This window comes from Microcaecilia unicolor, chromosome 5 (genome assembly GCF_901765095.1).
Source record: "Microcaecilia unicolor chromosome 5, aMicUni1.1, whole genome shotgun sequence".
NCBI lineage: Eukaryota > Metazoa > Chordata > Amphibia > Gymnophiona > Siphonopidae > Microcaecilia > Microcaecilia unicolor.
In genome coordinates this window covers 191314385-191341409 of record NC_044035.1, presented here as the reverse complement: position 1 = coordinate 191341409, position 27025 = coordinate 191314385, and the positions used below count along the sequence as shown (strand labels likewise).

Here is a 27025-nt window from a genome sequence, read left to right as displayed (position 1 = left end):
ATCCCAGCCCTTCTTCCCCTGGTGGAACATATTCGACTGCATGGGCATGTAGAAGGGCGGAGAGTTCGTTTGCAAGTATCTGCCTGTGCTGGGAGCTGCATGAATGAACTACCGGTGGGCAATTTGAAGGTCGGGTTTCCATCGGTCGGAGGTTACGAGAGACTACCTTTGGTGAAAAAACATTAACCTTCAGCATTCAGTGCTGAAGGCTCCTAGGGATCTGTGGACTGCTACAACCCTGTTCTCTGTCTGGGACCCATGTACCACCCAGACTTGTTCCCGCAGTATGGAGCCCCATATGGCATAAGGCCACCTCCACGCCTGGCTCCAGCATATCCCCAACCCCCGCTCCATCATGACACCTTCTGTTACCCAGACCCACTGGGCCCTGGTCCAAGGTTTGAGCCCCTTTTTCCAGTGCTGGAAGGTCCTCAACGAGGAATCTCTGGGGATGTGAAGGTGACACTGGAGAACAAGGACCTCTGGAAGCAATTCAGTGCCACTGGCATGGAGATTATCATTACCAAGTCTGGGAGGCGAATGTTCCCTCAGTGTAAGATCAGCGTGTCCGGCCTCGATCCAGACACCAGGTATGTACTGCTGTTTGATATCATTCCTGTGGACAACATCCTCTACAAGTAGCAAGACAAACGCTGGGAGCCCAGCAGCAAGGCTGAGCCACCCCTTCCAGACCGGGTCTACATCCACCCAGACTCCCCTGCTCCCGGGGCACACTGGATGAGGCAGCCTCTCTCTTTCCACAAGGTCAAGCTCACCAACAACACGCCGGACCAGCTGGGACATATCATTCTTCATTCCATACACAAGTACCAGCCTCGTTTCCATACTGACCAAGCCAACGATGTCTACAGCAGGCACTGGTCTGGGTGCTCATCCTTCACTTTTCCTGAGACCGTCTTCCTTGCCGTGACTGCCTACCAGAATGAAACCATCACTCAGTTAAAGATCCAAACCAACCCTTTTGCTAAAGGCTTCCAGGAAAATGGCATGAATAATAAGAGAGAGCAACAGACTCGGGGCAAAAAAAGCACAGAGAACCCTGAGAATAAGGAAGAGGTCGAGAATACCAAAAAGGGCTGTACACAGGTGATTCTCAGGGCCCTGTGACTCCACACTGGGTGAAAACCTGGAAGTCAGGACCTTGGGTCTTGGGATCTCACACTACCCAGTCCAGACTGCTCCTTTAATCCAGTCACACCTTCTTCCTTCAGCACCTTCTGCCAGTTCAGCAGCTTCCTCCTTCCTGAATGCCACAGAGCGACCACCAGCATGGGCCCTGGAGGTGGAAAACCGCAGCACAGAAGCCTACCTGCAGCATCCAGCCTCCTTCCATGGCCTGAACTATGGAAAAGAGAATGCTGCCGTGTATGCCAGAATGTTTGAAGCCCACATTCAGAGCTATAGTGGAGATGATCCTCTTAGTTTCTGGGATAGGAATGTGCAGTTGACAGAAGAAACACTTATGACTCAAGAAAAGCACAAAATATCCTTTTTGTTGGAACGTCTGGTAAAGAATTTTTTAACTGACAAGAGGTACCATAATGATGATCGATTCATCAAGTCCTGCATAAAATTTGCAGAATTCATCACTGAACCTGTTCAGTTCTATGGTTACCTTAGTAGTAGAGGAATTGGTACCAGGTCAGCTGCTTTCCATATAGCATGCGCTCAACAGCTGGAACACCAAGCAAATGTGCAGCAAGCTAATGTTGTGTCTCAGAATGCTGTACAAAACAAGGTGGAGCCAACAGAACCATTAGATGAACAGTACAGGTTGTTCAAGATGAGACTATCCCAGAGAAATGTACCCAGCCAAGCTGGTGCTTTAAAACCTCTTCAGAATTCACAGCCGTTAAACTTAATTGAGCCATTTCCATCTGTGCAAGGAAAGGACCCTACGTGCTATTCCGAAAGACAGAGTTCAGTTACAACCAAAGCTCAGGATTTCAACTTGAAACAATCTCAGGCATCCACTTATTCAGGAGAGTCTAATAAAGAGCAGAGGGTGATGCTCATTTCAAAGTCAGCTACTTCTGTGCTTCCATCATCAAGTAGTGAATTCGAACAAGTTCCAATGCACTGTAAAATCAACCTTATTAGTGGAGATTCTGAATTATCATTTGAAGAATTTCGAGCCATTGTTTATAAGAAGAAATATGAGCAACAACAAAAACTGAAGCAATGGGGTACATTTTTATATGAGGAAGAAGAATACTTGAAAAAAGTATTGTATTGTATTGTGCAACATTTATAACCCGCACTTTCCCATTTGTTAGCAGGCTCAATGCAGCTTACAATAAAACAAAATTTACAAGATAGCACCAAATGGATAAAATATTTAAATATAGTATATAAAGAGGTGGACTAAGAAAGGATAAGGGAGGAAGGTGGAAGAGGTAGGGAACGGAAGAGGGTGTAAGTTGGGTAAAGTATTGTGAATAAGAAAGAATGTATAATAATGGTTCAGAGAGGGATGAATTCAAAAAGGAAAAAGCATATTTAAGTTTTGCCAAGTAGTCAGATCCAGGTATCGCAGATGGATTTCTAATTTGTCAAGTCATATGTGTAGGCTTGCTTGAAAAGGTGAGTTTTAAGTAGCTTCCGGAAAGGTAGATGGTTATTAACTATACAAATCGATCTTGGTAGGATGTTCCAGAGCTTGCTGCCTATAACGGAGAAATTGGATGCATAATATGTTTTGTATCTGATTCCTTTACAGTTGGGAAGGTGTAAGTTTAGATAAGTTTGAGAAGATCTAGAGCAATTCCTGGTAGGAAGGTCAATCAGATTGTACAAGTAGGTTGGGGAGTCTTCGTAGATAATCTTGTGAATCATTGTAGATAATCTTGTGAATCATCGTGTGGACTTTGAAATTTATTCGTTCCATAATAGGAAGCCAATGAAGTTTTAAACGGAGAGGTGTTGCACTCTCAAACCGCAACTTACCAAAAATAAGTCTAGCTGCCGTGTTTTGGGTAGTTTGGAGTTTTTTCAGGACTTGGGCCTTGAATCCAATAAAAATATTATTGCAGTAGTCAACATGGGTAAGTACAGTGGATTGGACCAAATTCACCTTATTGACCTCCCACCCAGAAACGCAGTGGCCACCTCACGTTCATATCTCAACCTGCACTTCCCAAATTGTAAAGGCATCAAATACAAATTGATCTTCGCTTCGTCTTTCCACTACTCCAGTGCTAAGAATTGGAATGCCTTGCCGAAATACTTAAAACTGCAATTGGATCACCAACTGTTCAAGAAGCTGCTGAAAACTTACCTATTTGGTTTAACCTACTCCCCCTATAATCTTACCAATTAATGATTCCACTTGCTTCTCTCTGATATAGATATACCCCTTTCCCTGCTTAATGTCTCTTACCATATCTCTTACTGTATTGTGTATTTATTTTATTAATCTTATGTAAGCCACATTGTGCCTGCATGTGTGGGAAAATGTGGGGTAGAAATGTACCATAAATAAATAAATTGCGGAAGGTTTTTAGAGGAAGATAGGGTTTCACATGCTTCAGTATCCACATTATGTTGAACATTTTCTTTGTTGTAGCTTTTGCGTGATTTTCCACAGTTAGGTGTTTGTCTAGTACTACTCCTAGTATTTTTAGGTTGTCTGATATGAGGATGGTGACGTCAGGGGTGTTGAGTGTAGTCAGAGTGAAAGTAGAGTACTGGGATGTGAAGATTAGGCATTGTGTCTTCTCCTTATTCAATTTCATCTTGAAAGCATTGGCCCAAGAGGCTAAGATGTTCATTCCCTTAACTATTTTATCGAAGATTTCTGCTATGTTAGATTTGAAGGGGATTAAAAATGGTAACATCCTCTGCATAAATGAAGGGATTGAGTCCAAATTTAGAAAGGGATTTGGCTAGAGGGATCATCATGAGGTTAAAGAGGATCGGGGAAAGAGGTGAACCCTGGGGCACCCCGCATCCTGATGACCAAGGAGAGGAGATATAAGTGGTTGATTTGACTCGATAGGATCTTGAGGTGATGAAACGTTTTATCCATTTGATGATGTTTCCACCGATTCCAAGTTTGTCAAGTAGCTTTGTAAGGATATCATGATTCACCATGTCAAATGCACTAGACAAGTCAAATTGCAGGAGGAGGATGTTGTTTCCAAATGATATTTCATCTTTGAATTTGGAAATTAAGGTGAGTAATACCGTTTCTGTGCTGTGGGCAGGTCGAAAGCTCGACTATGACTCATGAAGGATGGAGAACTTTTGTATGAATTCGTTGAGTTGGGAGGTTACTCTGTTTTCCGGCAGTTTGGTCAATAGAGGGATAGAGGCCACAGGGCGGTAATTGGTGATATCATCTGCAGGTTTCTTGGTATAGGTGTAAGTAATACATTGCCATGTTCAATGGGGAAGGATCCCTGTTGAAGGAGGAAGTTTAGGTGGCGAGGTCTGTAATGAAGCGAGCAGGTGCATTCATTAGACAAGGGTCAAGGTGGCAGTACAAGCATTAGCCCTCCAGGCGCAGCTTTTAAGGGAGAAAATGACACTATTTGGCAAAAGGTTAGCAGCTAAAGAGAAGCACAAGGCAAAGTTGAAAAGAACATATGTTCCACAGACTACACAGGGTCAGCAAAACATCTGTGAATCAAACTTTGTCACTGGAAGAAGAATTGGCAACACCTTTCTATACAACTCCAAATATGAAAACTTCCTTGTGTCTGGGGATCAATGAACTTCACTTATCTTCATCGGTGCTTCCTGTGCCACGTGGAACTGCCACACCTGTGACAGATACTGCAAATTGTAGTTTGCTGTATGCTGAACCAGTTGGAACCCAGGCAGAGATGTCCTCATAAGCTATGCCTCAAAATGAAAGCGGCCAAGATCTGAGTTTACCAAAATGTTCAGAGGGAAAAGAAGATGATACAGATGCCAACCCAAATGGAATTCTTACACAGTATAACAATGTTTCACCTCTGCCAACCAATTCCTGCATTTTTGAAGATGATATAAACAAGGAGAATGGGTTCCCCCAGCAAAAAAGTCTGGCAAAGGAAGTGAAAACCTTTGAGCAGCACACTGGTATTGCACTCTCTGCGAAACAAAATGAAGCGGTGCAGAAATTTGGAATGTTTTGATGTTTGCACTGTACGCTGGGCTGTACGCTGCAATGAAACTCTGGCACCTAGTCCTAACAGTACTAGAGATTTTGAATTCACTGCTGGACCTGTTTCTACACCTTTTAACAAAATTATCAGTGCATTCTTGGCAAGTTCAAGAAGATAAAAGAAAATCAAATTGCTGACAATGGTGTTCACATGGTTTTTGATTAATCTGAAAACAAGTTCACACAGCCCTCTAAAACTAGGAAGCTAAGTCCAACTCAAGAGCAAAGTCCAGAGAAAGAAAAGTTATCAGAAACACCATTTCCTACTTCTCTGTCTGTCTTTCATCGACAGCATGGTACTCATAGCATGAATCATGAAGCTAAACAGATTGAGCATCGTATGGCTAGTTGTAAACTCTCTGATACAAAAAAAATGAGGTTCTCTTCACCACTCTTGAAGAAACTTTGGATGATACCCATCATCAGTCGAATGCATGTGTGGAATACAAACCAGACCATCTTGTCAATGCCACAGATGTAATTGTCGACAACCCCTGGGATGAAGATTTAATTAATAGTTTGCTAGCAGGATTAGCCAAACCATTGAACTGTCTCTCCAATTACTATGAATGTGATTCAAATCTGCCAACTGTCCGATCTAAGGCTGAGCTCAAACTAGGTACCAAAAGGTTTCAGGTTGATTTCCTGCTTGGAGAAGGTGCCTTTGCTCATGTGTACCAAGCTTCTCTTTTAGATATGAATAACATTGAAAACATCCAAAAGTTTATTTTAAAGGTGCAGAAACCAGCAAAGCCCTGGGAATTCTATATAGGTACTCAGCTGAGAGAGAGAGACTCCAGCCAAATCTGCACCATCAGCCCCTCCTCCCGATCCTGACTAAGCTCCCGAAGGAATGGATCCTCAGGAGCTTAGTCAGGATCGGGAGGCGGGGCTGGTGGTTGGGAGGCGGGGATAGTGCTGGACAGACTTGTACGGTCTGTGCCAGGGCCGGTGGTGGGCAGCGGGACTGGTGGTTGGGAGGCGGGGATAGTGCTGGACAGACTTGTACGGTCTGTGCCGGAGCCGGGGTTTGGAGGCGGGGCTGGTGGTTGGGAGGTGGGGATGGTGCTGGGCAGACTTGTGCGGTCTGTGCCGGAGCCGGTGGTTGGGAGGCGGGGATAGTGCTGGGCAGACTTATACGGTCTGTGCCCTGAAGAGCACAGGTACAAATCAAAGTAGGGTATACACAAAAAGCAGCAAATATGAGTTATCTTGTTGGGCAGACTGGATGGACCGTGCAGGTCTTTTTCTGCCGTCATCTACTACGTTACTATGTTACTATTCTGCCCATTTCTTCAGAAATGGAAGTGTTTTGGTTGGACAGCTTTACAACTATGGATCATTATTGAATGTCATAAATTTGTATAGAAAGTTGAGTGAGAAGCCACAGCCTCTAGTCATCTACTTTGCAATCAGCATTCTGTACATGGTGGAACAGCTCCATAAAACTGGAATCATTCATGGGGACATTAAACCAGCCAATTTTGTACTTGGAGAAAGGTTTCTGGAGAATGATGTCTGCAGTCTAGACAGTTTGTCTCATGGGTTAGCATTGATTGACTTGGGAAAAAGCATAGACATGAAATTATTCCCTAAAGGGACTGCATTTATGGCAAAGCTCGAAACATCTGGTTTCCAGTGTATTGAAATGCTAATGAAGAAACCATGACTAATGAACTACCAGCCTGATTACTTTGGAACAGTTTATTGCATGCTTTTTGGTCATTGCATGAAGGTGAAAAATGAACAAGGAATCTGGAGAATTGATGGCATTTCCAAAAGAACTAACTATCTAACCACAGGGATTACATTCAAAAACCAGAGTCTATTTAAACATCTAGATACTAAAGACTCCAGAGCTATGAAAAAGCTTATTTTATTAACGAAATATCCAAAAGAACCCCACATATGGAGCTGTGGAATGATTTCTTTTTTACATTGCTGAAAGTCCCTGACTGTCATCATCTGCCTTCTTTAGGAGATCTCCGTGAAAGAGTAACAGCTTTGTTTCAAGACCAGTATAGGAACAAGATCAAGTCCTGTCGCAATAGACTTGTAGTTCTACTCTTAGTAAATAAATATTCACAAAAATAAATACTTTGAGGATATATTCTCATCTTGTTCCATTTTAGCCACTTTGATGACTTATGAAAGTTAATTTATGAATGCATTATATGTTGCAAAAAATGTTGTTGTGCATTCTAAGGAAATAGGGTTGCATTATTTTATGTAATTGCAAAAAAAGTTTGTTTTAAATCATGTGGTGTGGTAAATGTGTTGTGCTGAGCATACTGTAATCTAATGATCCCAGAATTATCATTTACCAAGGAAATCACTTTGAAGCTTCAAAAGGAAACATTGGGAAGGTTTCAGAATTCATGGCTTAATAATTTATTGGACTGATGGCTACCGAGGAATGTTAATTCCAATTTGGAAGAGAACTCACCAGTTTATCCACAAATCAATCTAACCTATCCATTTGCATTTGCAGCACTAAATGCACAAAAATGTTGCGACAAGATCAATGAATTAAACTAGGCCAGGCCTACCCCTAGGCAGACTAGTGTCCGCCTAAGGTGACAGAATTTGGAGTGATAGTGCAGCAGGAGAGCAGTACTTCAAAAGCTACTGTCAGCACAAGTCCGTCCTTAAGCCTTGCTACATCCTACCCAGTCCAACAGGAAGTCAAGAAATGTATTAAGTTATGTCCAATCAAAAAAGGTATCATCTTATTTTCTTTTCCATGTTTTATTTTGTTTGATTTCAGATGTGGCAGGAAGTAGCAAGCCTTGAACACAAGCCTGTGCTCAAGCCCCACGCTGCACTGAGTTTATTTTTGCTGCAGTCAGCAGTAATTCCAACAGAAAAAGTTTGGGGTAATAGAGTCTCCAGCCCTTGAAACAGTTGAACAAAATGGGCACCATGGGGCTCAGCAATCCAGTTACTCTGCTAAGTTAAATATACATTCAAGCATTTTCAGATTTAGAAAGCAAAAGCCATAACATTTTTCCTTCAGTTATCTGGAAGTGTTTAAAAGGTCATACTATAAAACTAAAATAGGTCCAGACTACAAAGACACAAAGAAACTATACCAACTCGTGAACAAACTACTAGACACCACCTTGGTCACTTTAACCAATACAGACATCCCATCTGCAGACAAACTTGCTAAATCAATGAACAAATTGCAAAACTACATAACACGCTACCTCAGGACAATACCGATATTGAAAACTTCATCAATGGTTTGGACCCAATCCTTGGAGAATACCCTGCTGACCAAACCAGGTCAAACTTCGCTCTCCTCACCATCGAAACAGTTACCCAGGCAATTAGTAAGTTCTCCAACACTCACTGTAAACTGGATACCTGTCCCAGCTACCTAATAAAATCCGCCCCTGACCGCTTAATAGCAGACCTCACAGCCCACCTAAACTACATGCTTCAGCAAGGCCTCTTCCCTAAGGAAAATGGCAACATCCTACTCCCCCAATATTTATTTATTTATTGCATCTGTACCCCACATTATCCCACCTTTTTTAAGGCTCAATGTGGCTTACAGAGTAAGGTTACGATAAAGTCAGTACATGATTTAAATACAGTTGATCATAAGCTGAGGTAAAAGAGGATTTAGATGGGCGGATGTTGGATAGGTTGTGTGAGAAGTGTTTTAGGTGTGCTTGGGTGGTTTGGGGGGTGATCTGTATCATTGAGGGTGACTTCTGTAAGCTTTGTTAAAGAGGTGTGTTTTCAGAGCTTTGCGGAAGCTGGTTAGATTGTTCATGGTTTTCAGGGCCTTGGGTAACGCATTCCAAAACTGTGTGCTTTTGTATGCATTTAATAACGGTCTATGGACTTTTCCTTTTCTGAAGCCGTACAAACCTTTTTAAAACTCCGCTTAGCTAACCGCCTTTACCACATTCTCTGGCAACGTTGAATTTAATTACACGTTGAGTGAAGAAAAATTTTCTCCGATTCGTTTTAAATTTACTACATTGTAGCTTCATCACATGCCCCCTAGTCCTAGTATTTTTGGAAAGCGTGAACAGACGCTTCACATCTACCTGTTCCACGCCAGTCATTATTTTATAGACCTCTACCATATCTCCCCTCAGCTGCCTTTTCTCCAAGCTGAACAGCCCTAGCTGGAATTTGTTGCCAGAGAATGTGGTAAAGGCGGTTAGCTTAGCAGAGTTTAAAAAAAGGTTTGGACAGCTTCCTAAAGGAAAAGTCCATAGACCATTATTAAATTGAACTTGGGGAAAATCCACTATTTCTGGGATAAGCAGTATAAAATGTTTTGTACTTTTTTGGGATCTTGCCTGGTATTTGTGACCTGGATTGGCCACTGTTGGAAACAAGATGCTGGGCTTGATGGACCTTTGGTCTGTCCCAGTACAGCAATATTTATGTACTTATCGGAGAAGGCTGGGGGGCCCGAGCAGTCGGTGGCAGAATTGGTTGAGGCTCAAGAGCAGGAACCAGACTGCTAAAAAACAGACGCATCGGCACCTACCGTATGGAGGGGGAGTGGTTCTCCCAGCGCCGACGCTTCTCGGGTGCACCCTCCTGTATGGAGGGGGAATGGTTCTCCCAGCGCCGATGCTTCTCGAATGCTTCGACACCCCGGAGCTCCCGGCACCGTGTGTCGAGGGAGAATGGTGATGGTGCTTCTTAGCCTTCACTCGATGCACGTCACCAAGGCTCCTCCGTGCCAACGAGGACGATGTCGAATCCTCACGTCTTCTCGAGGTCGGGTCTGACAATGGACGGTCCCAGGGGGCCTGTACAGAAGGCCTTGAGGTAGATGGAGACCCACTCGATGCCTCACTGCTCCCAGCGTGTGGAGGCCTCTCAGCAGCCATGCATACCTCTGCTCTCGACGTTGATGCGTCCCTCGATGTCGACGTTGATTCTGCCGACCTCGGTACTGATGCTGAAGGACCGGACCGAACCCCAAAAGGTTTCTCTCTCTGGGCTTCTCGAGCAAGTTAGGTCCTTTCCTTCATACGAAGACAAAGGGCACAACGAGCTGGGCTATGGTTGGGCCCAAGGCACTGGATACACCAAGAATGGGTATCTGTACCTGAGATGGTCCAGTTGCACTGAGTACAACATTTGAAGCCGCTGGGTGTCTTCGATGACATGGAAGGAAAAACCGCCCTGGCGAAATCAAAGGATTCAATTGTGCCAAAGTAAAAAGGGCACAAAAAGGGCAGAAACCTGGCCACCGCCAAAAAAGAAAGGAAACTTAAACATGGGGAAAAGATGAACTTGGAAAATAAAGGATTTTTATTTTTTTAAATGAAGAAAATAAATGAGGGAAAAACAAATGACTGAAAGTCGAATAAAAGAGAAGGCTCTTTTCCCGGGCACTGAACAAGGAGCACACAATTAACCTGCTGCTCCTCGTCGCAAAAAAACCCAAACTGAGGTACGTGCTCTGGCAAAGTTTTTCTTTTGCTATTGCAAATGCTGGTTCCCAGGCCGACGCAGATGTTGACCCAGTTGTGATAACTCAGACTGCTTGTCCTCTGAGAAAAATTTAAACACCATGGTCCGTATTTGAAATCTACACTGACAGTGGTATTTAAACATTTTGGAGAGGAGACAGGTAGTACCTTAGTTGTCTTCAAAAGTGCTTGCCTTTCTGATAAAGCAAACAGGTTGGAGGTAAAAAATCTCATGAGTAATCTGTATATACAGTGTGTGAAATGTACAAAGAAACCCACACAAAAGCCACTTATAATTCAGGTTTAACATTTAAAATAAACAAATGGAAGATGGCACATAGTGGCAGTACTTCCTTGCTAGCACCTTGAACAAAATGTTCTGCCATGGTCATTACTGTGGTAAATACAGGTAAACTGAATAGTGTTAAGTCAATTACACTCAAATTGGCTAAATGCCTTTTATTCTGGAAAAAGCGTCCAATACAAGACAAGAATGGCAAATCATTTTCTACTAATTTTTAATACAATTAAGAAAACCAACTAGTAGCTGCCTATTTATTTACAGATGTCAATATTCCCAGAACCTCTCTGTAACCAAGTTTCACTGCTGCCCAAAAATACTGTAGAGTCTCAAGCTTCTCTCAACACTATCTGCTCTTGTTACATCAACTCTGCTCCATGCACCCTCAAGCTATTCTCTCTCCACAGCCTTGTCTTAGCATCAGTAATACCTTTAGAATACAAGGCAAAACACTCTAGTAGTTTACTGTTTCATTAAAATCAATCTGTATTGCAGCAGTACTATCAAAAAGCTCAACTACGGCATGTTCTTTAATACAAGTTTTCAAGCAGCCCAACTTTTCCTTGTAAATTCTGCAGGTACAAGGAAAAATTCTGGGTTTTGTCTAAATGCAAAATAGCAGCACAGCTTTAAAAGTAGAATATAAAAAAGTCACTGTATAAGAGAAATGTAAGTGTGAGCTATAAAAAAATATGGAAAATTTGGTCCAATGCAAAGATTGTTTCTGATTTTATCAATGAAACTGTCACTATTTTTGGTAGGATAAAGTGAAAGGGTAAAACTGGAGCAATCTAAGCAAGGAGCACAACTGTGCATCAATCTGCTAATCTCCATGATTTAAGAGCTGATGATTTCTATTTCCTACTGCCATATTTAAAATAACAAGAAATAAAAGAAAACTGTGATAGCTTATAGGTTATTTCGCTGCAGTGCCTCACAGAGATTTTGGTTGGCATCCGGCTCTTCACTCATGATATCCACAACCTCCCACTCACCAGACCTGCTAGATTTTTTAATAGCATCCACCACGCTTTGCATGTAGAGACCATCTTCGAAGGAGGCTGCCATAGCAACTGGTTTGTGATCCCAGGTTCGACGGTCATCTTGATCCTGGAAGGACTGCCGCAACGCTTGGACCATGTACACCATACCTTTAAGGTAGAGCAGTGGAATATCTTTAAAATCCTTCTCCAGTAGGCTCACAGTGCTAATGGTTAAGGAATCAGCAAGCAAGAGTTCCTCTTGGACACATGTATTCTTCTGTCCATACAAGCTAGTCCCACGTGCTATCAGGCGCCCCGTAGAACCTACAATCATAACTTCATGAACAAAAGCACCTGGCATGTTAAAATTGAGAGTCACAGTGCTACAGACACCTCCTGTCATCAGCATTTGGAAGAAGCAGAAGTCATCACTTGTGACATGTCGGATCCCACTAATTGCTGCATTCTGCTTCACAAATGTCTTAAGCAAGCCATGGACCTTCTCAGCTTTTCTACTAGTTAGATGAGTCAAAAGATCTATAATGTAAGTACCCATAGTATGAAGCCCACCTCCACCCATTAGCTCATCACAGATCCAATCGTATTTGTTGCTGAGCAGGCTCCCCCAATAAACCCGGACATCGCAGATCAACACATTACCGATGTACTGCTCTTCGATCAACTGCTTCATTTTGACAAAAGCAGGTAAGAAACGGAGGGCATTCCCAACAATACTCATGAGCTTGGGGTAATAGCGAGCTGCCGTAACCATTCGGAAGGCATCCACTGAGGTAGCAGCTTTTTCACAGATCACATTCTTCCCAATACCTGGTATCAAAGCAAACAAATCAAAAACAAAAAAGAGAGGGGGGGGGGGAGTACAAACAAAATAAAAGTTAACAAAATAGAAAAAGTGTATCACTGCAGTATTCCCATTGTTTTTCAAAAATAAAGAAGAGAAATTCTATATTATCATTTTCAGGGTATCACTGGTACCTACAAATAAGGGAGGCAAGTTAAGCCAGTTCTGTTTTAACCAATTACATTCAGGGAAATGTCCTGCCTTTCTTAGGAAACCCACTAGTGAAATTAGAACTACATCACTCTAGTTGCAGTGAAGTAAAACCTAAACAGCTTAAGCTTGTCGCTTTTGGTCTTAAGCTATATGGTAAACCTATTTATAACAGAAACTGAGAGAAGAGAACCTTAAGCAATTTAGAGCCTTTAATGTATTTTGCCCTTGAAACTCTAAATCAATTATACCCTGAAGAAAAGAGAAGTTATTTACCTGTAGCAAATTTTGTCTGAGGGCAGCAAGCTAAGTAACATAGTAAATGTCGGCAGATAAAGACCTGTACGGTCCATCCAGTCTGCCCAATAAGATAAACTCATTTACATGGTATGTGATACTTTATATGTATACCCAAGTTTGATTTGTCCTTGCCTTTCTAAAGGCACAGACTGTAGAAGTCTACCCAGCACATGTGAGCAATATCATCCGATGGAGCCCGATATGGATGCTGCCTAGCACATATAGCTTTAAAAAAGTTCTGGTAGCGTTGCACCACGCATGCACAGGTGCCTTCCTGTCCGATGCATGAGCACAGGTCCCTGAGTAAAATGACATAACTTATGGAAGACAAATCCTAGGGGAGGTGGGAGGGTAAGTGAAAACACTTGGACTGCTGTCCTCTAAGAACACCTGCTACAGGTAACTTCGCTTTCACTGTGGACAAGCAAGCCAGACATAGCCTCACGTGTGAGAATCCCTAGTTAACAGGCTTACCGAACAACAACGCTAGGACAATAGGGACTTGAAACATCGAGGTCTAGAATCAATTAACCTGAAATTATACATATATACTAGTTGTGAAGGTACAGCCTGGAACAGAACAGACATGGGCCTAGGAGGGTGGAATTGGATTCTAGACACCAAACAAATTCTGCAGGACTATTTGACCAAACCGGCTGTCATATCAGGTATCCTGCTCAAGGCAGTAATGAGATGTGAACATTTGGACCGAAGACCATGTCGCTGCCTTGCAAATCTCCTCAATGAAGGCTGATCTCAAGTGTGCTACTGACACAGCTATGGTTCTGACATTATGAGCCGTGACATGTCCCCCAAGAGTCAGCCCAGCCTAGGCATAAGTGAAGGATATGCAATCTGCTAGCCAATTGGAAAGCGTGCATTTGCAGATGGCTATCCCCATCCTGTTAGGATCAAAAGAAATAAAAAGCCAGGTGGACTGTCCATGGGCTTTAGTCCGCTCCAGATAGAAGACTAAGAGGCATATTTTCAAAGCACTTAGCCTTCCAAAGTTCCATAGGTTTCTATGGAACTTTGGAAGGCTAAGTGCTTTGAAAATATGCCTCTAAGGCTCTATTGCAGTTTAAGGTATGAAATGTACTTTCGTCAGGATGGGCATGAAGTTTTGGGAAAAATGCTGGCAGAACAATTGACTAGCAAAGATACAACTCCGACACCACCTTAGGAAGAAACTTAGGGTGCGCGCTAAGAACAATTCTGTTGTGATGAAACTTTGTGTAAGGTGGATCAGCTATTAGAGCCTGAAGCTCACCAACTCTGCGAGCTGAAGTGACCACCACCAAAAATGCAACTTTCCAGGTCAGATATTTCAGATGACAGGAGTCAATTGGCTCAAAAGAAGCTTTCATCAGTTGGGTGACAATGACATTGAGATCCTATGACACAGTAGGAAGTTTCACAGTGGGTTTTGTCAACAACAAACCTCTGATGAATTGAACTAGAGGCTGTACAGAGATGGGCTTACCCACTACATGATGATGGTAAACACCGATTGTACCGAGGTGAACCCTGACAAAGTTGGTTTTCAAGCTAAACTCGGAGAGGTGCAGGTGGTATTTTTGTGTAGGCAGTTTTTGTGTAGGACAAGTGAGAGGATCTACGGCTTTGCCCTCACACTAGACAGCAAACCTTTAAAAGAATAACATCTTAGTGGAATCTTTCCCAGAAATGAGAGATTCTGGAGAGACTTTCAGGCAGATTCAAGGACACAAACTATGTTCTCAACATCCAGATCCTGAAGGCCAGGGACTGAAAGATTGGAATACAGAAGAGTTTATGGTTTATTCAAACTTACTATAGCGCCTAAACTAACTCACAGATCTAAGCAGTTTATAATCTAAAAATAAACTTTCACAGGAGAAAAGAAATAACCGATAGGAAAGAAATTCACAAACTCAGGCAAAGGAAAAAGGGTAGAAAAATGAGAGAATCAGAAAGACCAGTGGAGAAATGAGAGAGACAAGGAAAAGCAACGGACCCAGCTGTCATGCTTCTCTGAAATCTTATGCAGGGCTGAAGGCTTGATGGAAAAGCCATTTTTTAATGGCAGACTTAAAATTCTTAAAAAATAATTCCACATGGATGTTCAGGGAGAGGGTATTCTAAAAGAAGGGGGGCCACAAAGGAAAAAGCATGACATCTGGTAGATTCCAGCTGAGCAGATTTGGGGCTAAGAAGTAACATAATGATCATTCATAGAATGAAGACGACAGGAAAGAGAATATGGAATGGTAAAGGATGACAGATAGTCGTGAAGACCAATCCTATGGCCCTTAAAATGAACAATTGTGTTTATTCTCAAAACAGTGGACAAAAATGTGCAATTGGCAAACAGGTAACTGAAATATGGATCAATTGTAACACTAACTAAAGATCTATATACTGTCCAAACAGTACCTGGGAAGATCAGGACATATAATTCACTGAGCCTCAGCCTCTTTCTTCCTGGCTAAGACTGAACGCAAAATTTTTAACAGGCTCTCTCTCTGGGCATAGCCAGCTGTAAAATGTGTGTGTGTGTGTGTGGGGGGGGGGGGGGGGTGGATTGCAGAGTAACAAACTCCTCACTCTCCCCTTCGTCCCTCATGCGGGCATACTATGCATACCTTTGCTGGCAGGGATGCCGACTATCTCTCTTTTGATCTAGGCACAGGAAAAAAAAAGATTTTAAATGCTCCCAGGTTTCAACCTAATTCATGTTTAATGTGGGATATAAATATTATAAACAACTTTAAGTAAATAGATACAAACTCTGGATATTGAGCATCTGATTCTCATAATATGATGCCTGTTTTAGTGGCTCTTTACCAGGAGAAAACAAATCTCTGCATGAATACAACAAATGCTAGAGTGTCCCTATTACTAGCCCCTCCTCCAAATGACGCACTAATTATGACTTATAACAAATTACTACTCTACTTATGAAAAGCTGGCATATTTGAACATATAAGTGAGATTAAATAAAAATGCTGCCAACATTAAAGAACGACAACATGGATGCAGCAACTCAAAGGATTGTTTGCTTTGTTTGGGATGATGGCTGCACGGGGTAGGGGAAAGAGACAAACCTGCGAGGAAACCAGACTGCAGAGTACCACAAGGATCACCATTATCACCGATCCTTTTCAACCTCATGATGACCCCACTAGCCAAGTCCTTATCCACTCAAGGCCGTAACCCATTCATATATGCTTATGACATCACAATATATATCCCCTTCAAACATGACCTAGCACAAATCACCAATGAAATCAAGCTCGGTTTTAACATCATGGACTCATGGGCAAACGCATTCCAATTAAAACTTAACACAGAAAAAACACACTGCCTCATCATCTCATCCCAATACAGCACATATAAACCCACAAACACTCCAGGCCACACCCTTCCCATCGCAGACAGCCTGAAAATTCTCGGAGTAATAATCGACTGGAACCTCTCACTAGAGAATCAAGCAAAGTCTACCATAAAGAAAATGTTTCATTCAATGTGGAAACTAAAACGTGTGAAACCATTCTTTCCGAAGGAAACATTCTGCAATTTAATCCAATCAATGGTACTAAGCCATGCCGACTACTGCAATGGAATCTATGCGGGTTGCAAAGAACAAATTTTAAAGAAACTCCAGACTGCTCAGAACACAGCAGCCAGACTAATATTTGGAAAAACACGTTATGAAAGCGCTAAACCCCAAGAAAAACTGCACTGGCTCCCAATGAAAGAACATATTGCTTTCAAAATATGCATCCTGGTTCACAAAATCATCTACGGCAAAGCCCCGGGATATATGACAGACCTCATAGACCTGCCAACCAGAAACTCAACAAGATCAGCACGAACATACTTAAATCTTCACTACCCAAGCAGTAAAGATCTCAAGTACAAATCAACGTATGCATCCAGTTGCTCTTACTTAAGCGCACAACTATGGAACGCCTTGCCAAAAATAGTAAAAACAACGTACGACCACCTACATTTCCAGAAAGAACTAAAAACAAACCTGTTCAAGAAGGCATACCCCACGGACCCAACATAAAAGACTGACTACCCGCAACACTTATATGGTCTGTGCCAGAGCCGGTGGTGGGAGGCGGGGCTGGTGGTTGGGAGGCGGGGATAGTGCTGGCAGACTTATACGGTCTGTGCCAGAGCCGGTGGTTGGGAGGCGAGGATAGTGCTGGGCAGACTTATACGGTCTGTGCCCTGAAAAGCACAGGTACAAATCAAAGTAGGGTATACACAAAATTAGCATATATGAGTTGTCTTGTTGGGCAGACTGGATGGACCGTGCAGGTCTTTTTCTGCCATCATCTACTATGTTACTATGTAACACAACAAAACCAAAGATCGTTATGGACATATCCCAACTTCCTGCTTCCTCCTTAAATCCCCTATATACCTACCATTCATAACCTATCTACCATAATAACACCTTGTATTGTTCATACCGGAACTGGCAAACGCCATTACGGTACTATGTAAGCCACATTGAGCCTGCAAATAGGTGGGAAAATGTGGGATACAAATGCTACAAATAAAATAAAATTTAAAAAAATCAAAAGCTGTAGAAAGATCAAATGAAATGGCGAGTACAATGGTATATTTGTCAAGATGGGAATACATCTCATTGAGAAATACCGCTAGAACTGTTTTAGTACTAAAATGTGCTCTAAAACCAGTCTAAGGATGAAGAGCAAATGCTTTTTCAATAAAAGAGGACATCTGGTTATAAACTACTTTTTCTAGAATATTAGAAAAAAATGGATTTGATACAGGCTGATAAGCTGGAATTTGAGGATTGAAAAAAAGGGTTCTTTAGAATGGGGCAAACTATTGAACATTTCCAAGAAACTGGTACCTGCCCAGACAAGCGACTAGCACTGATTGCCGATAAAATCCTTGGTAATAGTTGAAGCTCAGAAACTTTCAACCAAGACAACGGAATTAGATCCAATAGGCAAAACGTGGGCTGCATCCCTAAGAGACTTTATGAAAGTGAATGAACAGTCTGCAGTTCAAATGAGGCCGAAGAGGGAGCGCCCGGACAGGAGGCCGCATCCTGCACAATTGTTGGTGAACATGGAATTGGAAGGTGAAGTAGTGAGGCAGTAAGGGTGGCAACAAGTTAATAAGATTTTTAACTTTTGAGGAGAAATACTACGAGAGAACATCAGCAGAAGGAAAAAGGGTAGTATGGGGATCCTTACTGTTAGGTGAAGAAATCAGGTTATGGAAAACAGAAGAAAAAAAAAGTTCTTTAAAACAAATTGGGGCTTTCTTTATATGATTTTGTGAAATAAAACGTTTTAGCTTTCCTTAAATAAAAAATTACAATCTCTAAGCCTGGATCCCTCACTCTGTGTGATAAGGGTCAGAAACACTCCAATATCCACGTTCTTCGGAGGACAACTCCAGAAGAGAAGGGAACCAGATCTGTCTTGGCCAGTAAGGGGCAATGAGGATCATGTTCTCCAATCATGCTTGAGTTTGGCAAAGTGTTCTCTAGGAGAGGAATGGGAGGATAAGCATACAGACGATCCTCCCCTCAAATGGAGGAGAAAGGCATCTGACACTAGTCTGGCCATGTGATCTGTGCCTGGTGCAGAAACGAGGAATTCTGTTGTTGAGTTGAGAGGCAAAAAGATCCACTGAGAGAGTGTCCCACTCTTGGAAGATCTTGCAGGCTATGCTCATGCTGAGAGACCACTTGAGTGGCAGCATGATCCTGCTCAGTTTGTCTGCCAGGCTTGCCAGCCAGGTACTGTAGGGGTATTTCCCTGAGATCTCACCTTTGCTGGTCTTGGTCTATACAAGCCTGAACCATTCTTCATCTGTAACTATCATGAATCCAGCTTTCTTGCAAAGGAAAATTACTGCTGAGCATTGCAAGATTATTTCATCCAAGGACATATTCTGTGTTGCAAACTGGCTACTATCTCCTGGGAAGCTCGGAGAAGAAAAACACCCATGGCTCCAAAAGAATGGAATTGAACAAGGAGTCTGCATGCCATTGATAACCGCTTCATGGCTATAACAAAGGCTTCTTCATGACTATGAATCTGGCTGGACATTATGTCATCGTATGTGATTGGTCCATAGGTATCATCTGACGATGGATACCAAAGGTTTGGACTGAAGAAAGAGTTGGGAGAGAGAACAACTGGGTTGGAAGAAGAACAAGAAGAAGAGAACACCAGAGGGAGAAACACCGGAGAATTTGCAGGTGGATAGAAAGCTCCAGAGAGAGCAAGAGACTGATTTTCCTAACACCAGTGAACTGTGTGCCTTGTAACCAACTGACAAGGCCTGCTCAGCTTTCACATCAGGCCTTATCTAAGACTGTACCATTTGTATCCAGAATTCAACTCTGAGACCAGATTCCTGACTGAGACTTCAGCTCGAGTCAGAGGAAAAAATCCACTTCTCTACCGTTGGAAGTCTGTGTCAGATGGCAAGGTGAGATAGCAGGATTTATTACCTATAGTCGGGGATAATTAGTCCTTAGTTTGTCTCAGACAGATAGGTTTATGTCAAGACTTCTGGTCTATGTATTTAGCTAATCTGTATTTTGCAGAAGACGTGTGATAAGTTCTCATAATAATCATTAGGATATCAGTTGTGATTGTGTAATCACCCCTTTTGTTAGTCTGTTAGGGTAATAAGTTCTGTGCCTAAGTCCCATTCCCATGCTATCATGAAAGGAAGCTTAACCAACTCTACCCCTCTAACAACCTAGAAATCCCTTTCCCTCCAACATCTACCAACCCCCATAGATTCTCAAATTTCTCCCCTTCTAATGGGTTTTCTTTTATCCATTGTTCCTTTTATTACATAATGCTTAATCTGGAGATAAGCAAATCAATCCGCCTCTGATAGATCATATTCTGTCTGGAGCTCTTCTGAATTTTTTGAGTTCCCCTTCCCCCATTAATTCCCGAAAACGAATCAATCCTTTCTGTGCCCACACCTTAAACACCTTACCCTCTCCACCCGCTGGAAACCCGGGTTCTTGGGTAATCCAGCCATATGTTGATCTTTTCTGAGATTTCCTTAGCTTCCCTTTCAGGCTTCCCCAGAACTCCAATAACTGCAATACAAAGGGATTTAATGTCATTCTCCTGTAGCTATCCACAGGGATTGAAGCCCATAATAGCCCATCTAATTTTCCCTCTTGTACAAAAATCTGTTCTAGCCTTGTCACTGGGGATAAGTGGAGGAGTGGCCTAGTGGTTAGGGTGGTGGACTTTGGTCCTGGGGAACTGAGGAACCGAGTTCGATTCCCACTTCAGGCACGGGCAGCTCCTTGTGACTCTGGGCAAGTCACTTAACCCTCCATTGCCCCATGTAAGCCGCATTGAGCCTGCCATGAGTGGGAAAGCGCGGGGTACAAATGTAACAAAAAAAAAAATCACATTGTATTATCTATTCTGGTGATAATCTATTTTTATAGCAAGTTATTTTTGTATTTTGCTTGGCACTTTGCTTCAGAACTACTTACATTTTTTTCTTTACCTAATAAATAATAATATATATTCCGTCTGTGGCATGGTTTACTTCTCCAGCACAGATAGCTTGTCATTCGGGCTATAAGAGGTACACCTCCCTACTACTACTACTTAACATTTCTAGAGCGCTACTAGGGTTACGCAGCGCTGTACAGATTAACATAAATTGACATAAAGGACAGTCCTTGCTCCAAGGAGCTTACAATCTAAAGTGCGAAATGTCAAGTAGGGGTAGTCCCTAGACACGAGTCCAGAGTATTGCTATCTGGTAATGTACTCTGATATATAAGTACCTCTAGCATGTCTACAGTACATGGCCCGTAGTACAATCCCATGAAGGACAGCCCACTGCCATATCCTCACCACTTCCTGACAAAGGGAGTAGGATTCCATACCCCTCTGCTGGTTCACATAGCACCTTACAACCTGGTTGTCGATCTGAATGAGAACAATTTGGTTCAGAAGCCAATCTCTGAAAGCCTTTGGAACATTCCATAAGGCCCTTAGCTCCGGGAGGTTGATGTGAAGATCTGCTTCCTGAGCAGACCACATTCCTTGGATGTAAAGCCCATCCACATCAGCTCCCCAACCGTTTGGAATGGTAGTCCCACAGTCAAATTTGGCCAAATTATCCATCAGAGTAGGGAATGAACTAGCTCTGTAGAGGGACGCAGATGATACCTGCCAGATTTCCTGTGGCCTGAGCTCACTGTAAAAGCTAAGTTACTTACATGTAGCAGGTGTACTCCAAGGATAGCAGGCACATATTCTCACATGTGGGGTGATGTCATCCACAGAGCCTGGTGCGGCACTGCCAAGTGCAGTCACTGCAAATCTTCGAGACGGTGCCCCCACTGTACATGTGCTGGTGCCCTCCCACCCAACGCTCAATTGCAGGACCAGCAGTACAGAACTAAAGCTAAGAAGACAAATCCAAGAGGAGGCGTCCTCTGAGAACACCTGTTATAGGTAAGTAACTTAGCTTTCTTAGAGGACAAGCAGGCATAATATTCTCACATGTGGGACTCACTAGTTACCAGGTTCACAATATAAAATCTGATTCTGCAATTAAACAGACAGTGAAACTGGTGAAAGAAAAGGGCTGGAGGATATGTCTTTTAAGTATGAAAAAGACTCTGTAGGACTGCTTGTAAAAACTGGCTATTCCGCCTGAAATGCTGCTGCAGATAGTAGTGAGCCAGTGAAGGTGTGGATAGAAACACATGCAGCCGCAATGTAAATGTATTCAATAAAGGCAGAGCGAAAACGGGCTACTTAAACCGCCATGGTTCTAACATTGTGAACAGTGATCTGGCCATGAAAAGTCAGACCAGACTGTGCATATGTGTAGGATATGCATCGGCCAGTCAAGCAGAGATAGCACATTTCATTGGTGATGGGTATCTCTAATCTGTTAGGACTGAAGGACCCAAAAGGCTGGGAGGTTTTCCAATGTGGTTTTGTATGCTACTACTACTTCTCATTTCTATAGTGTTACTAAACAAACGCATCATTGTACACTGAACATATAAGAGACAGTCCCTGCTTGACAGAGCTTACAATCTAATCAAGACAGACAAACAGGACAAATAAGGGATAGCAAAGATACTTAACCATAGCAGGTATTCTCTGAGGACAGCAGGCCTTATATTTTCACAATTGGGCAATGTGATCCCGCGTTGCCCAGTCTGGAGCTTTTAACATGTTTAACCGATCTTTGTGGCGCGTGAGAAGCGCTCCACCATGCATGTACGGGTTCCTTCCAGCCCACCGCAAGGGCGCGGTTACCGCAGTTAAATACTACAGCAAGAAAATTAAAAATAGGAGACAGCTCCAAAGGGAGGAGGGAAGGTTTGTGAGAATATAAGGCCTGCTGTCCTCAGAGAATACCTACTACAGGTAAGTATCTTTCCTTTCTCCGAGGACAAGCAAGCCATTAATTCTCACAGTTGGGGATCCCTAGCATCCAGATTCACTGAAAACAACAAATATTGGTCAAATGGGCCTCGCAACTGCGAGGAAATAACTCAGATTAACCTGAAACTGTATACAAACTGAGTGAGAGTGAAGCCTGGAACAGAATAAAATGGGCCTGGGGGGTGAAGTTGGATTTTAGACACCAAACAGATTCTGCAGCACTGTCTGCCTGAACTGACTATTGCGCTGGGTATCCTGCTCGAGGCAGTAATGAGATGTAAATGTGTGGACTGAAGACCACGTTGCAGCCTTGCAAATTTTGTCAATGGAGGCTGACTGCAAGTGGGCTACAGACACAGCTATGGCTCTAACATTATGAACCTTGACATGACCCTCCAGTGTCAGCCCTGCCTGGATATAAGTGAAAGAAATGCAATCTGCCAGCCAATTAAGAGATTGTGCGTTTCCCAATGGCGACCCCCATCCTGTTAAGATCAAAAGAAACAAAAGATTTATTTGTTACATTTGTATCCCACATTTTCCCACCTATTTGTAGGCTCAATGTGGCTTACATAGTACCGGAGAGGCCTTTGCACGCTCCGTTGTGAACAAATATAGGGTGATGTTGTGGTAAGATCAAGTTCATGTGGCACATACACATTAGGGAATCGGAAAACGGAAGAGTTGTGTTATCCATTACATGCTTTAATTTGGTTGTGTTGCAGAGATTAGGCATTTAAGTTGGATCGGTAGGGTATGCCTTTTTAAACAGGTTGGTTTTTAGTGATTTCTGGAAGTTTAGATGGTCTTACATCGTTTTCAAGGCTTTTGGTAATGCGTTCCACAGTTGTGTGATTATGTAGGAAAAACTAGATGCGTAAGTTGTTTTGTATTTAAGTCCTTTGTAGCTTGCGTAGTGCAGATTTAGATAAGATCGTGTTGATTCGGATATATTTCTAATTGGTAAGTCGATCAAGTCTGTCATGTAGCTCGGGGCTTCTCCGTAGATGATTTTGTGAACCAGGGTGCAGATTTTGAAGGCAATGCATTCTTTGATTGGGAGCCAGTGTAGTTTTTCGCAGAGGAGTTTTGCACTTTCAAATCGCGTTTTACCAAATATAAGCCTAGCTGCTGTGTTTTGAGCGGTCTGAAGTTTCTTTAAGGTTTGTTCTTTACATCCCGCATAAATTCCATTGCAGTAATCTAAGTGGCTTAGTATTCCTGATTGTATCAGCTTGCGAAATGTTTCCCTCGGGAAGAACTGCTTCATGCGTTTGAGTTTCCACACTGAGTGGAACATTTTTCTTTGTTGTGGATGCCACTTGGCTCTCTAGTTAGTTAAGTTATGGTCCATTGTAACAACGAGGATTTTCAAGCTGTCTGAGATAGGACGGGTGTGATCTGGGGTGTTGATACTTGTGGAGATGTCCGCGCTGTGTTGGGATGAGAGGATGAGACAGTGGGTTTTTTCCTTATTGAGTTTTAGTTGAAATGCATTTGCCCATAAGTCCATGATGTTCAAGCTGACATTGATTTCGTTAGTGATTTCTGTCAATTTGGTTTTATAAAGAATGTATTATTGTGACATCGTCTGCATATATGAAAGGGTTAAGGCCATGGTTGAATAAGGACTTGGCAAGTGGGGTCATCATTAAGTTGAATAGGATCGGTGATAGCAGTGATCCGTGCAGTACTCCACAGTCTGCTTTCCACGGTGATAATATGTTTGAATTTGATTTTACTTGATATGTTCTTGTGGTTAGGAAGCCCTTGATCCAGTTAAGTATGTTTCCACCAATCCCGAACTTATCTAGTAATCTTATTAATATATTATGGTTTACCATGTCGAATGCACTAGACATGTCGAATTTGAGGAGAAGGATGTTTTTGCCTGTTGCTATTTCCTGCTTGAATTTGGCTAGAAGAGAGAGTAATACTGTTTCCGTGCTATGGAGGGGGCAAAAGCCTGACTGTGAGTCGTGTAATCTGTAAGTTGTTTGGTTACCATGCTTTCCATCAGTTTGATCACCAACGGGATAGATGCTACTGGACAGTAGTGATTTTGTTGATATCTTTTGGTATTGGGGTGAGTAGGATATTGCCATTTTCCTTAGGGAAGAGACCTTGCTGAAGCATGTAATTTAGGTGGGATGTGAGGTCTGCTATGAAACGGTCAGGGGTGGATTTCATTAGGTAGCTGGGACAGGTAACTAGTTTATAGTGAGTGGTGGAAAACCTACTAACCTACTAACTGTTTCGACGGTAAGGAGGGCGAAGTTTAACCAGGTCTGATCTGCCAGGTATTCTCCAATGGTTCAGTCCAATTCATTAAGGAAGTTTTCAATGTTGGTGTTGTTCTGAGGTAGTGTGTTGCGCAGGTTTACAATTTTTTCATTGAAGTACTTCGCAAGTTTATCTGCAGAAGATGGGATGTCTATATTCGTGGTAGTGACCAAGTTGGTGTCTAGGAGTTTGCTCACGAGTTGGTATAATTTCTTCATGTCTTTGTAATCTGTCCCTATTTTGGTTTTATAGTATGATCTTTTGGCCTGTCTTATTGCGTATTTGTATTTCTTTCCATGTGTTGAGTGTATGTTCATCTTTTGTTTTATTCCATGCTCATTCGAGTTTCCTGGTTTGTGTTTTTAACTTTTTCAATTCATCGTTGAACCATGGTGTCGAGTTATGCTTGCGTGGGGTTCTTGTTCATAAGGGCGCAATTTCATCTAATATGCTTTTGCATCTTTTGTCCCACTCTATGAGGTAGTATATGGAGTCTGTTTGTGCTGCCCATTCGTTATTGTATATTAGTTGCCAGAATGTTTTCGTGTCTACTTGACCTCTTGTGCTATAGGATGTGTGTTCTAGTATTTGTTCTATACCCTTCTTCCGCCAATGTAGGGATAAGTTTAGTTTGTAGTGGCCGGTCCAGGGTGTCTCTGTCCATTTCGTATTTGTTATTGTTAGGTTCTGGTCTGTTGAGAGTTTGTTTGAGATGAGATCAAGTGTGTGCCCTTTGATGTGGGTTGCTTGCATTTGTGGCCATTTGAGATCGCATAAACAGAGAAATTCCTTACATACTCGTGCGTTGATAGAGTTCGGGTCTTCTAAGTGAAGGTTGATGTCTCCTAGTACTAGTGTATTGGAGTTGGTTACACATGTGTTTGAAATGAAGTCCATGAAATTGGTCTGGCCTTCGTTCCAATTACCTGGAGGTCTGTAAAACAAGACACAATTCAAATGATCACGTAGGGTTTTGTTGTGGATTCTGATTGAGGCCATTTCAAGTTGAGGTGTTATGGACTCGGCAGTGGTTTTGGTGGTAAAGTGGGACCGATAGATTAGTGCCTCCGCCTCTCTTTTCTTTTCTGGTCCAGTGTGTGATTTTGTATCCTGGAGGGCACAGGTCTAGGATTATAGGGTCCTTTTGGTCATGGATCCAAGTTTCAGTGAGGAAGAGTAGGTTGAGGTTTTTTGACATGATCCAGTCTGTTAGTATTGCTGTTATATTTACAGTAGATCTGGCGTTGACGTAGCCCACTTGTACATAAGTATTGCCATACTGGGAAAGACCAAAGGTCCATCAAGTCCAGCATCCTGTTTCCAACAGTGGCCAAATACCCGGCAAGATCCCAAAAACGTACAAAACATTTTATGCTGCTTATCCCAGAAATAGTGGAGTTTCCCCAAGTCCATTTAATTACGGTCTAGAGACTTTTCCTTTAGGAAGCCGTCCAAACCTTTTTAAAATTCCACTAAGCTAACCGCCTTTATCACATTCTCTGGCAACGAATTCCAGAGTTGAATTCCACGTTGAGTGAAGAAACATTTTCTCAGATTCATTTTAAATTTGCTACATTGTAGCTTCATCGCATGCCCCCTAGTCCTAGTATGTATATATATATATATATATATATATATAATATATATATATATATATATATATTCACATACTGCAATGCCGTGTGATCCCCTTCACACAAAATAGAAAGATATTCTGATTGAACAAACGCAGTCCTTCAGTTGCAGACTGCGTTTGTTCAATCAGAATATCTTTCTATTTTGTGTGAAGGGGATCACACGGCATTGCAGTATATTGCTTCTCAAAACTGTACTGTTTTCACAATACTGCCGCATGTTGTCAGCTATTTCTTGCGACCCCTGACGCAGGCGCTGGGCACCGAAACACGGACTGTGTCAGGTCCATTTAAGTATTGTTTCATCAACGTATATGATTAAAGAGTTTATTTCCCCTTTTTTTGAAGGGCCTTGGTACTTTTTGTTTTGTTTCTTGGCTTTTTTTGTGCTTTGCTCCCTCTCTATGTTATACTTCAGATGGAACTCCGACACAACTTCTGGTAGGAAC

General features: G+C 42.3%; 2 protein-coding genes and 1 pseudogene across 5 annotated transcripts in view; 2 read left to right on the top strand and 1 right to left on the bottom strand.

The window, feature by feature from the left end:
- Positions 1–258: 258 nt before the first annotated feature.
- LOC115471310 (T-box transcription factor TBX6-like) lies at positions 259–1393 on the top strand (the record flags this gene model as incomplete). Its single annotated transcript, XM_030205011.1, is given in 4 exon segments — positions 259–1109; positions 1111–1180; positions 1183–1224; positions 1226–1393. Coding segments are annotated over 4 exon segments (1131 nt in total), but the record flags the coding sequence as incomplete, so codon positions are not given.
- A 3-nt stretch (positions 1394–1396) lies between these two features.
- LOC115471309 lies at positions 1397–7267 on the top strand (annotated as a pseudogene).
- Positions 7268–10980: 3713 nt separating this feature from the next.
- GFOD2 (glucose-fructose oxidoreductase domain containing 2) overlaps positions 10981–27025 on the bottom strand; it is a 130555-nt gene continuing 114510 nt past the window's right edge. For all 4 annotated transcript variants that reach the window (XM_030203671.1, XM_030203672.1, XM_030203673.1 and 1 more), the window contains exon 4: positions 10981–12735. In XM_030203671.1, coding sequence (XP_030059531.1) covers positions 11834–12735 — 902 coding nt within the window. In that variant the 3' untranslated portion in view covers positions 10981–11833. The remainder of the gene's footprint in view (positions 12736–27025) is intronic.